Raw genomic sequence first — 14,771 nt, 5'->3', positions numbered from 1 at the left:
CAACACACTGCTGGCCATGTTATATCAGCATGTATGCCCGCCCTTTGAATCAGTGGTTCCCAACCTTTGACTTTACGCATAGCACTCAATGTTCATCAAGAGTTTTTTTGTGGACCATCTCATTAAAAAAATAGATACATACAAGCAGTGGGGTACTCAGCAACACTGCTAACATGTGGTAATTTACCAAACACAAATGAACACAAAACATCAATGAAAAGCTTACAATGGAAAACACATGATGGAATGCATAAAGGCCAAAGGGAGTCAATACTGTCCCTAACCCTGACCCTAACCCTTACACTGTATTTAGGCAGACTGAACAATATTTCAAATACAATTTTTATTCTATGATCTATAAGATCCGTTGGATGATTGTACATTTTTCAATTTGAAGGATGAAATCGCATGTCTAGATAATAATTCATAAATCAGCACCGCGCATTAGCGGCAGCAGCTGCTGGGGCTCAATGTGAGCGGTGGCAATCTGTGTTTCAGTGTGTCATAATTAGTGAGCATCAGCTGATGTCGGGACAGCTGACTACAGGTTCTGAAAACACACACACTGACACACACTGACACGCACACGTACACACTCCCAACATCCGTCTGTCTAACACTTAGAGACAGGGGAAGGAGAAGGCATGCCAACGTAAACATAGGTGACACACACACACACACACACACACACACACACACACACACACACACACACACACACACACGCACACACACGCACCTTACACCAGACAAACACAGCGTATACATCTATCTTTCCTTTCCTCTTGAATGTAAACAGAAACAACAGCACACGTCCACGTACAAGACACTTAAATACATTTTGGAAAAAGTCTGCATGAAGCATTGAGTTCTTGGTTATATTGGGTGCACTCAGAAGTTCCAGAAGTCACTCTCTTTTCCTGCCCTGCCCATGGTTACAACGGCCTCATTAAAAATGAAAGCCGATGAATTCACTCCCTTGTATGAACAGTGTAATCAATGTCCTCTTTGTAGGTCACAGAAATGCTTCTCATTGAATGTTTTGTTCTTTTTTCTTTCCTCTTACTTGGGCAGAACATGATGCCTAAATGACTTGAATTAAATAATAATAATGCTAACTATTATATATCATGCTGGATAACTTTCAGGTGCTTAAAAGCACAACATGCTTTACAATACAATCACTGCTGAATGAAGTACACCATAAGAAACCTGTGTGCACGCTGCACGAGGGCATCCAGTTAAGACTATGAAAGCTTTTAAAATACAGAAGACGGTTTCTTTTTTACCTTTCAAGAAGCTTCTCCAGTTCCCTCTCTCTGGCCAACCTCGTATGACTGGGACTGATACTGTACCTCTCTCTCTCTCTCTGTCTCTCTCTCTGTCTCTCTCTCTCTGTCTCTCTCTGTCTCTCTCTCTCTCTCTCTCTCTCTCTCTCTCTCTCTCTCTCTCTCTCTCTCTCTCTCTCTCTCTCTCTCTCTCTCTCTCACCAACTCAATCTCTCCCTTAACAACTCATGCTGCCTCTCTGCTTTCCTGTGTCTCTTCCCATAACACGTACACTCTCTAGCGGACTCTCTCTCTTTCTCGGTTGCTCTCTCTCGCTGCCTCTTTGCCCCTCTCCCCCTCTCTCTCACTCTCTCTCCGTTATCCTTTCTCCCCATTCTAGCTGTCTCTCTTTCCCTCTTTCTCGCTCTGCTGCTCTCATTCTGTCTCTGCCACTCTCATTCCCTCTCATTCTCTCTCTCTCTCCCCCTCTGTTTGCAACAGTGGCTCTCTCCACCACTCCTCGCTCTCGAGCATGCATTAATACAAACATAAGTACAGTACACATTCGCTGGAGTATGTAAACACGCATGGCGTGGGGTGGTTGTATGTGTATGTTTATGCACGCACGCAAACACACACACACACACACACACACACACACACACACGCACACATGCGCGCAGGCACACATGCATCTAGTTAAACACTAATTGTGAATACTTAGCAGCCTTGTAAAGCTAAAGGACTCTGATCTTCTTCCCTTGCCTGGGGCTAAACTATGATGGAGAGAGAGAGAGAGAGAGTAGACATAAGCAGAGAAATTTACGTAGCTTTTGTACATTTTTATACCTCTTGGGGAAAATAATCAAATCATCCCATTTGCCCAAAAGAGATAACCAATAAAAAATCATCATTATTTATGTGCAATAAATTGTGGGAATATTTAACACTATTTATTTTCCAGGAGATTTCTTCCAGCCATAAATATAAAAGGGCAGTTTGAGTGCCTTTCGCCACTGGTTGAGGTTTGGCTCATGTTATGGTTGGCGTAGCAATTTTTCCAAGGGATTGGATGCTACATCACCAGATTTGGAGATTTGGAAATACACAGTGGAGCTTGAATGTCGAAGGCCTACAAACAGTTATTTTTCTTCAGAGGGATACAACTACAGATAATACCCAAAGATGAAAAACATATTGAAAGCATCAAAAGGTGTTTGAAGGGTCAAAACATGCATTATAAAGACACAAAGGTCTAAGGGTGAAAAGCTGCCCAGAGTGGAAAAGCTATAGTGCAAACATGAGGACAAGACCGAGATATACAGTACATCACAATAGCATCACAATAGAAGGATAGCATAACAGAGTCCCCAGCCTGACACATTTTCAACCCATGCGTCTCCCTGGGCACCTATTCATGTTCCAGACTGGAAAGAATCCACATACTTGTTTATATGCAGACAAACACACGCATACTACACACACATACGCACGCACACACACAAACACGTGCCCAGTTGGTTCGTACTTATTTGTGTCCTCTGTGATGATCGCAGGCATCTGTGGCACTTTGTTCATCTTCTATATTTACTCTCTAATGTCCTCCGATCCAGACTGATCATTCAGTGTAAATATGTTCCACACTGATCCATGGCACCTGCCATTTGACCGACAATCAGAGGTTGATTCTGGTTATTGCCACGGTGACCGGGGAAGGATATGTACCGAAATAATAATCCTCATGCAATGCAACTCCACGATAGTGCAACAGCTGGTGGTGCCTGGTCAGACCCATTGAGAGAGGGAGGGAGGGACGGAGTGTGTGGGGCTGTGTGTGTTATTGAAGGCATTTGGGAATGCATCCTGGCATCACTTGGTGCAACAACTTGTGCATATTTAATAACAACTCGTGCACACTATTTACCAATTTGTCACTAAGCAACAACTTGTGCACACTAAACAGCAATTAGTCAGTAAGCAATAAGTTAAAAAACCCTGTGCACAAAACCGCAATTTGTCCCTGAGCAACAACTTGTGCGCACAAATGAACAATTTGACACCAGAAAACATAGACACTTAACATGACAACTTATGCACTAAACAACAACTACATAGGAGACCTCACCTCCCTCTACCTCAGGGTTGATCCCGTCCCAGAGCACCAAGACGACTGACCAACAGACCCTGCCTGTCTATTTGCACCCAGGCCTTGGCTGCATTACAGACGCCTTCTGGACAATGTCTATGATTCATTGCTGCCCCCCAGTGATCAGCTGCAGCAGGGTTTGCCGTCCTAATGCAGACTTGAATACTTGCGGTGTGAATGGTTGGTTCCCATTTTGCCTGGAGAAGAAAAAAGACGACATCCCTGGATGTGTCTAAATAAAAGATGCAGACTACATAACAGTGTAGTAGTGGCATTATTTATTAATTATATATTAATATTATACTTATGGGATATGTCAATGTATTGATGTGCTTCAATATTCAATGTTCATTGTTATAAATATATGCGCTAGATATGTGCCCTTTTATTAATCCCACCCAGATTGGGGAACATATTTTGAAGTCATTTTTCCACAGCAATAACAATTGAACTGTGTTTAATGCAACCTGGATGTTCAGTTCAGGGGACATCGGCCTCTTTCCCCAGACATGTAGGTCAGTGCACAGATTTCCCTCCACATGGCTCTAACCACTACCCCTACCCCCACCCCTACATTCACACCGGGGGGACTCCCTCCAGTAACAGCCTCAGAAGGGGGTCTCCCTCAGAGCAGACAAAAGACAGGGGGGCGGGGGGGCCGGTTACCTGAGGTGGAATTGTATGGGAAATGTACGACGGAAGGCAGACCTTACAGAGCGTATACCTTTTGCCAAGCATTTTGTGTTAACTACGAGCTCCCACGCTGCAGGATGAAGAGCGAGGGAGTGCTCGAGAGTTTCACACAGAGCACCGATCGCAGGATGCATTAAGGATGACTTCATGCGCTCGCAGCTGCGGCCCTGGAGTTGCGCATCGTTCTCCCTTTATGCCAGAAGAAAAAGCTCTTTCAGGATTTGGGCATCAAAATTTAATTTTGACACGGAGAAAAGCGCAGCCAGGTTTTTTAGGTGGATAAAACGGATGCCACATTCTGATGATCTTCTCTGAGAAGGAGTGCCTGTCAGCTGTACTCAGCCACAGGACCAGAGAGGAGTCTATTCTTATCGCTCCATCGGCTTCAATAGAGTTAGAGACAGGGTTTGAGTGTCAACACCTAAACATGTAAACAAACATCCTCTATTCCAACACAGGTAAAACTAGGACAGAGTGTATCATTTTCAGAAAGTGCGATGGTGTCAAGGAATTTGTGAGAACTTAGAAGGATGCAATGTCGCGCCTTTGACGATGATTATTTTGTGTTAATAAAGGTTTACTTTGCCAAGTTGACCTTAATAGGGTCTGAGGGCTTTGATACTAAACATTATTCAATATCTCTCCTTCTGCTACTTCAGATGGTGGCACAATTACAACAAATCCCCCTAGTCTATTCTTGTCAATCTTTTGTTCCAACAAACCAAATCACTGCTTAATTATGAGATATACTTGTACTCTTGAGCAAACAACATGTCTCTTGCTATCCTTGTTGTTTCGTTGCTCATAATTAATAGGGTTAGCAGTACACACAATAAACTCGGCTTAGCTCAGGAGGTAGAGCAGTTGTCTTGTAACCGAAAGGCTGCTAGTTTGATCCCCAGCTCCTCCTATCTGAGTGTTGATGTGTCCCTGAGCAACACACTTAACCCTAACTGCTCCTGACAAGCTGGCTGTCGCCTTGCATGGTTGACTCTGCCGTCGGTGGGTCAATGTGTGCATTAAACGATGTAAGTCGCTTTGGATAAATGCGTCTGCTAAATGTAATTTAAATTGTAAATCTATGTCAACCCTGTTTCTGCTTTAATAAGGTTTAATTATTTAATTACTTGATACTCCACTGCTTAAGTGAATGAAGAACACACACACACAGTTTTAAATATATACAAATGTGTCTCTTCAAACACATAGGCAGTGGATTAAAAGTTATAAAGTGAAAAAATATTGAATGGAAATTAGGAAAATACATCCTCATCCTCATCCTCATCGTCATCCGCTTATCCGGGGTCGGGTCGCGGGGGGAGCAGCTCAAGCAGGGGGCCCCAGACTTCCCTTTCCCGGGCCACACTGACCAGCTCTGACAGGGGGATCCCGAGGCGTTCCCAGGCCAGTGTTGAGATATAATCTCTCCACCTAGTCCTGGGTCTTCCCCGAGGTCTCCTCCCCACTGGACGTGCCTGAAACACCTCCCAAGGAAGGCGCCCAGTGGGCATCCTTACCAGATGCCCGAACCACCTCAGCTGACTCCTTTCTAAGTAAAGGAAAGTATAGGAAAATACAGTTAACTACAATCACTTAAATGCAGTTGATGTTATTAAATATAAAAAGGTCTTGGGTATAAAAGGTTCTTCCCAGTCCTATAATTATTAATTTATGTTAAGCGCTGCTAGTGGTACAATCCTGTTCTCAACGTGAAAGCTGTTGACACATCAACTTCTGCGGCTTGGTAGTTGGAGAGAAGACTAGATCTTTATGTATGACTTTCCTACCCAGATTTTTAAATAACCGCAAATTGTGTGTATCATTCTGACTGAGAACAAGAAAGGAGAATAGGTTAGTAAGGGCATGGTTAATTATTAACCAGATTTGGCACACAACATAAGAACTAACTATCGTGCCATTATAGATGAATGATTTGATTGAATATAACAACATTCATTCATGCAAACTGCACCAATGATTATGTATGTATTAAATATATTATAAAAAACTAAATGTTAAACACATGTAAACATTCATTAGAGAAACTCAGCAAAGGGATTGGAGCAAAACAACCATTACGCAAGTACACACTTCACCAGTTAAACACACATTATGTTTAAACAGACGACAAGATTGAGGGTGAAACATGGAATCTTAAATTAAGGTACAGGAAATGACGTCCCCACCAAATGTGTATTTGGTTGGGGTGTGTATAGATGCATGTGTGTGTGTTGTGTGTGGAAGAGAGAGAGCTGTGTGGGAGAGAGAGGTGTGTGTGTGTGTGTGTGTGTGTGTGTGTGTGTGTGTGTGTGTGTGTGTGTGTGTGTGTGTGTGTGTGTGTGTGTGTGTGTGTGTGTGTGTGTGTGTGTGTGTGTGTGTGTGTGTGTGTGTGTGTGTGTGTGTGTGTAGGGGGGCTTCAACATCCTACCAACCAACACTGACATTTATTTTCCTCCTAAATGGTCCAATGGTTGAGGAACCACAACTTGCTTTTTCCGACACCTGGCTATGCTAAACAGGAGGGGCATTTAATTTCCCAGTGGAAAAGGACACGACATGGTGTGTAAGTAAACACACACACACACACACACACACACACACACACACACACACACACACACACACACACACATACACACACACACACACACACACACACACACACACACACACACACACACACACACATACACACACACACACACAAAACACACACAGTCTAAAAACCATCATTTATTGACTCAGAAATATGGAGTGCTTCTTGTACTTTTGCTACATGCCACATGTCCAATGTGGAGGACCATCATAGGTCACCGTCTAAATGCTTCATGAGGTGAATAATTCCGATACGAAGGGAGGACATTGCTGCCATCCTGGGGGGACATGGCAGCTTGTTGAACTTTAACACCACTGAGAAGATGTCACTGAGAGTTCATCACCACATTCACCATTTATTATTATTTATTAACCTTTTATGCCATTTCTCTTTGCTCCATTTTCAGACGAGACCGAGACAGAAACCGAGAAAGAAAGAGTCTGAGACAGAGACAGAGAGACACAGACAGAGACAGACACAGAGACAGAGACAGGGACAGATAGAGAGAGACACAGACAGAGACAGAGAGAGACGGAGAGACACAGACAGAGACAGAGACAGAGACAGAGACAGAGACAGAGACAGAGACAGAGAGACAGAGATAGAGAGAGAGAGAGACAGAGAGAGAGAGACAGCGACAGAGAGACACAGACAGAGACAGGGACAGATAGAGAGAGACACAGACAGAGACAGAGAGAGAGACGGAGAGACACAGACAGAGACAGAGAGACACAGACAGAGACAGAGAGAGAGAGAGAGAGAGAGACAGCGACAGAGAGACACATACAGAGACAGAGAGAGAGACAGCGACAGAGAGACACAGACAGAGACAGAGAGAGAGACAGAGAGGCACAGACAGAGACAGAGAGACACAGACAGAGACAGAGACAGAGACAGAGAGACAGCAGCAGAGAGACAGCGACAGAGAGACACAGACAGAGACAGAGACAGAGAGAGAGAGACACAGATGGAGACAGAGAGAGAGACACAGACAGAGAGAGACACAGACGGAGACAGAGACAGAGAGACACAGACAGAGAGAGAGAGACACAGACCGAGAGAGACAGAGAGACACAGACAGAGAGAGAGAGAGACAGACGGAGACAGAGACAGAGAGACACAGACAGAGAGAGAGAGAGAGAGAGAGACAGCGACAGAGAGACATACAGAGACAGAGACAGAGACAGAGAGAGAGAGAGAGAGAGAGAGAGAGAGAGAGAGAGAGAGAGAGAGAGAGAGAGAGAGAGAGAGAGAGAGAGAGAGAGAGAGAGAGAGAGAGAGAGAGAGAGACAGCGACTGAGAGACACAGACAGAGACACAGACAGAGACACAGACAGAGACAGCGAGAGAGAGACACACACAGACAGAGGGACACAGACAGAGACAGAGAGAGATACACAGACAGAGAGAGAGACACAGACAGAGACAGAGAGAGAGACACAGACAGAGAGAGAGAGACAGAGAGACACAGACAGAGACAGAGATAGAGAGAGAGAGAGAGAGAGAGAGAGAGAGAGAGAGAGAGAGAGAGAGAGAGAGAGAGAGAGAGAGAGAGAGAGAGAGAGAGAGAGAGAGAGAGAGAGAGAGAGACAGAAACAGAGAGAGAGAGACACAGACAGAGACAGAGAGACAGAGACAGAGACAGAGACAGAGACAGAGAGAGAACAATGCCTTGATTGAGGGAGTTCGCTGTTTTGACCCTTAATACACCAGAGCAGAAGCAGAAATTGTGTGATCAACATATTGACGATCCGTCCAACTCTGCCTTTCACCAATCTGCTCAGCGGGTAGGCTATGAATGTGCTGTTGCCTTGGAGGAATGTATGAATAGGCTGCGTCTCTGTATGACTTCCCTGTCGCATTGGGGAGACCAATAGTGAGGGTTGCATGAAGATTTGAAGTAGTGTTTATTTTTTTGACTATATCAAGCACATAAGCCCTTGTCAACCAACAACAAATCACTTGAATGCATACCGATTGGGATGACTCCATGATTGAATACTTCTTTGAACTTGTTTTGACAATTAGATGCAGAAAATGTGTTAATTATGGTTTTCAATTTTGCCAGACATTACATTAAATTACATAACATAGGCTAGACTCCGTTGGAAACACCTATAATAAAACCATGTCTTTACACCAATCTTCTATCAGTGTGCAATACAAGTGTTTGTTGCTAAATGTGGAGAAATATGTTCGTAAACAAGTAAGAATATTGTCAGAGACAAAATACGAATAGGTCTTAACCCTACCTTATTGATGATTTCCCTTTTCCGATGTTTTGGTTTCCCAGTTAATTCAAAGGTTTGAACATTACATTGCTAGTGAGACAAATTATATCAATATGATGGAAAGCGCGCTAGTTCCATGTGCCAAGGTGCCTTACGCGCTGCATCCAGTGTTGCCAGATTGGGAAGGAAATCTGGCCCAATCTGGCAACGCTGTCTGTGACGACGGAGTACAACAAAAAAAGTCGGAGCGAGATCGTCAGCATCAACCGTCCTTCTTCTATCCACTGAACGACGTTCGAGGATAGAACAACATATGAGAGCCATATGATAGAACAACATATGGCGATTTTTCCACAATGTCTTCTTTTTAGAAGTTGACCGACAGGAATCGTATTGATGGGAATGGGAATAAAATATGAATGGATCTCGGGTCTGATCGGTGAATTTGGGATCCGCAACTAGGCTATATCTACCAGGACCAATGTTGGGACACGCGGTAGGCCTGTTACATGTCCAGTCCCGCCAGCATCAAAAACTATACATGAACATTATCTACCCATTTCTCTAACACAAGGGTAAGGGTAAAAGACGTTTGGAATCATCCCATCTACGGAAATGATTGCTGTGTGTGTGTGTGTGTGTGTCTGTGTGTGTGTGTGTGTGTGTGTGTGTGTGTGTGTGTGTGTGTGTGTGTGTGTGTGTGTGTGTGTGTGTGTGTGTGTGTGTGTGTGTGTGTGTGTGTGTGTGTGTGTGTGTGTGTGTGTGTGTGTGTGTGCGAGAGAGAGAGAGAGGTGGCGGTGGGCCGTGGGGCAGAAGCCACCCCCTCTATGTCGGTCCCAGCCAAAGCCCTATGTCACCCCCCAAGCATCCATATGAGAGTGCCCCAGGGGCCGGAGAGAACTTTGACATCAATGATATGAAGTTAAGGGGGGTCAAGGTACAGACTGAAGCATACATAATGAAGGTCTCCATGACTTTATTACTGCCTCTTTCACTTGGTTCGGTTTGATCGATTTGCCTCAGTGTGCTTTTTTAATTGGCATGTCGTTGCTCTAAGGCAACGTTATAATGCTGTTGTATTGTATCGTATGGAGGACAAACAGGATTTGTTTGTTTAAAGATGAACGCAGTTGCAAGTATGCTGCTTTGAGTTAACGCGTATACACACACGCACTTGTCAGGTATTTGTCACACACCCCCTTGGAACTGAATACCTTCCTGCAGTCTATCCACTGACAGCTAGCTGTTGAGGACCGGCCGGATCCCACACACAGACACACACACACACACCCACACACACACACACATGCACTGACACACACAAAAAGACATATATACGCAAACACACACATGCACACAACACACACACACACAAACGCTGGGACAAATACAAACACACACACATTCCATCCCAAAAGGACGGCAGCAGGTGGGTTTATTAGGGTGGGCTCCCATGCAGGAGGGTATCAGGGTATTTATGACGGTGGGCTGTGGGGACCGGACCCTCTGACCCTCCATGGAAACACAGAGGAGCTGCAGGTTGAGTTACTGTCTGCATCCGTCTGGAAAATAGAATAGCTTTGTGACTGTGTGTGTGTGTGTGTGTGTGTGTGTGTGTGTGTGTGTGTGTGTGTGTGTGTGTGTGTGTGTGTGTGTGTGGGGGGGGGTTTGTGTGTGTGTGTGTGTGTGAGTGGGGTAGGGGGCTGAAAGGGGGGAACGGGGGTGTGGTGAGAGAGTGTATGACACATTTCATTCCTCCGCCGCAGGGAACACCCATTCAGCAGGGACTACGTTTCAGCTCGCTCCCACACACACACACACACACACACACACACACACACACACACACACACACATACATTTCCGGCATAAAGGACTCTCATTGCTCTCCTAACACAGCTCGTGTGTTATAAGAGTGATGTTTTTGCCAGAACTTCACACACTCTCCCCCCACGTGTGTTGAGATCATGAGGACCTGAGGAAGCTGATGCTTCCAGCTCCTCAAGCGCAGAAGAGAGAACATAACGCAGCAGGAAGTGGGACTCCTCATGGGAAGTCCGGCGACACGTCTTAAATTCTCTTCACATTTTTCCCTCCTATATGCGGCCGCTTGATTTACTCCTCGTGCATGACACATGAGCCCGCGTGCCCAATACCGCTGCATGGAGCCTTGGTGCTTAAAAGGCACCATTATAGGGTCTCTGAAGCGCAGAAGCCTATCAATCTCTTGGCATGCATAGACATCTGGCCGGCTTTTGAAGCCGCACAGGCCACTGTTGCTATATAGAGCCACAGACGGACAGACAGACAGACGACAAGAGCTGCAACCGGACAGTAACTGATACCACTTCCTCTTCACCCCTGAAGCCCCTCTCTCCCTCGGGGGACTTGATCCCCAGGAAATGAGGCTGATAATAATAATCATAATAATAATAACACTGAATTTGAACTGAGATGAGCAAGCAAGGTAAAAGCAACAAGAAAACAATAACATCAAATAATCATTGAGCAAGGCTTTGATAGTCAGTGGGTAAGTCTTTCTCTCCTTATCTCCATCGCCATACGCAAGTGTTGTCAACGCCGTCATCGTATTAGAGAGCTGATTGTGTCATAGTCATGTGAGATGATATAATGTGAATGCAACCGCTTCACTAGGATGCTTCCTACTCCCGAGGGTGCTTGGGTCAAAAGGTTGTGAGCACATCAATTGGTCCTATAGTATTTATATACGCATATATAGTAGAGGTCATCTGACCTATGGACCATCATAATCACCTCAGGGTCTGGCCCAGGGGGACCCCGTACACACAGGGCCGTAAACACGTGCCCGGTGTGCAGGGAGGAAAAGAGGTATTGGAAATGGAGAACAAACGGGCACCAGTCCATTCTTAGTCCCCACAACATGTGTGTCAATGCTTGGGATTCCTTTGGTTCGCATCCATCATTTACCCTTCCTCTAACTAGCACCAACCTCCAGCCTTTCTGTTGGTCATCCTATCAGTGCATTGTCTTCACCGCATCAGTCCCAGGTAGCCCTGCGCTCACACACGCCTAACCCTAACCCCGCATACAGCAGTGACCTATCTTACACCTCAACAGATGGCCTCTTTTGCAACATACTTTCACCACCTGCTAATGTTACAGATGAACTTCACTTTACTAGCCAACCCATGCAGATTCTCCAAACGCCAACAGCTGTGAAACGAAAAGGTCTCTCTCGACTACCTACCCCAGCCAGCTGCAGTATGCCGGGAGATACAGAGGGGTCCGTGTGCGGGTTGCGGTCCATAGAAGTTCCCTGGTTCGCTCCCTTCCGGATCACCGCACTGTGAATGCACCCCATAGTTCCAGCCGCCCGGGCACTTGCCCTTGCTTCTACCCCCCCTAACACTTCCACCAAGTGTCTTGGAGTTTGTCCTCAAGAAACTCTGGCCCCTGCTGCTCTGCCCTCGCTGACCCTCTCTCTCTCTCTCTCTCTCTCTCTCTCTCTCTCTCTCTCTCTCTCTCTCTCTCTCTCTCTCTCTCTCTCTCTCTCTCTCTCTCTCTCTCTCTCTCTCTCTCTCTCTCTCTCTCTCTCTCTCTCTCTCTCTCTCTCTCTCTCTCTCTCTCTCTCTCTCTCTCTCTCTCTCTCTCTCTCTCTCTCTCTCTCTCTCTCTCTCTCTCTCTCTCTCTCTCTCTCTCTCTCTCTCTCTCTCTCTGGCTCAGTCCCTCATAGTAAGAACCGACCTGCTAGTGTTCCTCTGACAGCCAGAGTCCTCCTGGAGTGAGCCACATGCCGCCTTGCCCCCCTCTCCCCCCACCCCTCCACCTCCTGTTCCCCAGAGACTCCGCTCACACCCCTCTGCCCTTCACTCCTAAACAGCCTGGCGTGCTGACTTTTAAAAAGGTCCCGCACAAGACTCTCCTTCTGCCCCCCGTTCACGTCTCCCCTTACAGCCTCTCTCTCTCTCTCTCTCTCTCTCACGCCTCACACAGACCTACAACTCTTTCTGTACACAACTTTCCTTTGGCTTTGCTCACTGGCGATCCAGGCTGCAGAGTGTGAATGTATACAGCCACAAACTCTCGCTTCAGTTTTCCCTCCCTCCCTCCCTCCCGCGCTCTCTCTCTCATTCCTTTCCTTCTTCCAATTGCAAATCCCTTGTTCTCAGGTCTCCTGAGCCCTAGGATCTCTCTTCCTCCTCCAGAATACTAACAGACCTTCCACTCTTCTTCCTCATTCCTACACTTCATCCAGCTCTCTCCCCTTTACCTCTCCGGCTATCACTCTCCATGGAAGAGAAGAGGGGCAGCTGTTTTGCCTGGTTGATGTCAGAGCCTTCCCCTCTCTTTGGTTTCAGCTATGTCCCCCCCTCTCCCTCTCTCGCTCCCCCTCTCTCGGTCATACACTCTCTCTCCCTCTTTTTGGTCATAATCTCTCTCTCTCTCTCTATCATCGGGGAGTGATTAGATGGTGGCTGACTCCAACATGCTCACTCCCCGGACAGCCTCACGTAATGTGGCCCAACAGGATGCTCATTTGATTAGCCCCATTTCAACATCCACTGCGGGTCTAGAAAAATAAAGGAGAAGCTTGGATACACTTCAAGTCTTTAGTCCATTGTGGTGATGCAATATAAATGTTAACGAGTGAACCGCCAAGATGTGGGCTCTGTAGTCCAATTGGTTTTGGTTTAATATATTGAGTTGATCAGGGCCCAGGTGTCTCAAAATGTCCTCTGTGCCTTATGTTTCCCTATGGGTGCGTTAGGCAGCCTTGTAGTGCTGACGACCATTGGAACTTTCCTCCTTCCTCTGCCTTGTTGAATCGATAATGCAAAAACAATGAGGGACTCTGTTCTTACATTTTTTGATTTGTTTTATATCAGTTGAACTTTGCATGAAAACACAAACACACAGCTGTCAAATCCCCCAAACTATTGTTTCACAATAAACCCATTCAAAAACCATGTTTACTGCCTCCAGCTAGAGCCCATTGAACATAAACGGAGACAAAGCCGATCTGTGACGAATTAGACTTTAAGTTGGGTTCAGAATCTTTTTCCTCGAAGCAAAGCAGAACTAAGGAAATTCGTGCATTTCACTGGTGGTAAAGACCGGGACAACCCTATGTTCCCCGGATGCAAAGGTTTAGGGTCAGGGTTAGGGTGAGGGTTAACCCTAAACCTTACCCTAACCATATCGGAGGAGAAACATTCTAACCATTCACAGGCGAATCAGAGGTCAAAAAGGCGTTACTTGCCCCTACCTGCGAAAAAAGTTTTGCTCACAGGGTCCTATGATCCCTGGTGACATACAAAGCGTGGAACGTAGGACCCGGGGAACATAGGTACGCTCCCATAAAAATCAGCTGTCTCTCTGCAACTTAAACATCAACCATAAATGGAAAAACAAACAAATATCAGGGCGAGAAAATCACATTAAAATGTTGTCGTGGCCATTGGTGACAGGAGCCAATGGGAACTATCGCAGCACATATGAAGGTTTGACATTTGAAAAAATAAACAAATCTTGAGGACCTCCTAGGGAAAACAGCAGCTGGTTGTTCCCAGTGTGCAGACCCTTCATGCTCCAACACAAACTGTGAGCCCTTTGGGGGTTTGAGAAAGCAACCACAATGGATATAAGCCACTGCATACAAAGGCTTTTCTTAATTACTTAACACAGCTTGTTAAAAGGGTATATATATATATATATATATATATATATATTATTGTCGTAGCCTACCCCGCTTTTAAAAATCTTGTCAGTGTTATTGTCTCTGTATACCACAATTGGCCGCCAAACAACTTCATTAAGTTTAAGACTAACAGGAGTTTCCCATTAGATGTCAGAAC

At 45.6% G+C, this 14,771-nt stretch overlaps 1 protein-coding gene across 4 annotated transcripts in view; it reads right to left on the bottom strand.

The window, feature by feature from the left end:
* The window catches only part of LOC115557711 (tensin-2), a 38,612-nt gene extending 26,153 nt beyond the window's left edge, over positions 1-12,459 (bottom strand). For 2 of the 4 annotated variants that reach the window (XM_030375768.1, XM_030375769.1), the window contains exon 1: positions 12,164-12,459. In XM_030375768.1, the coding sequence (XP_030231628.1) occupies positions 12,164-12,277 (114 nt within the window). In that variant the 5' untranslated portion in view covers positions 12,278-12,459. Of the gene's footprint in view, positions 1-1,289; positions 1,604-8,955; positions 9,119-12,163 lie in introns of those variants that run through there. The other 2 variants (XM_030375771.1, XM_030375770.1) reach the window with 2 other exon arrangements.
* Positions 12,460-14,771: the final 2,312 nt, after the last annotated feature.

The sequence above is a fragment of the Gadus morhua genome, chromosome 13, assembly GCF_902167405.1.
Source record: "Gadus morhua chromosome 13, gadMor3.0, whole genome shotgun sequence".
Taxonomy (NCBI): Eukaryota; Metazoa; Chordata; class Actinopteri; order Gadiformes; family Gadidae; genus Gadus; species Gadus morhua.
Note: the sequence above shows the minus strand (reverse complement) of the source record. Positions and strands in the feature narration are given on the sequence as shown.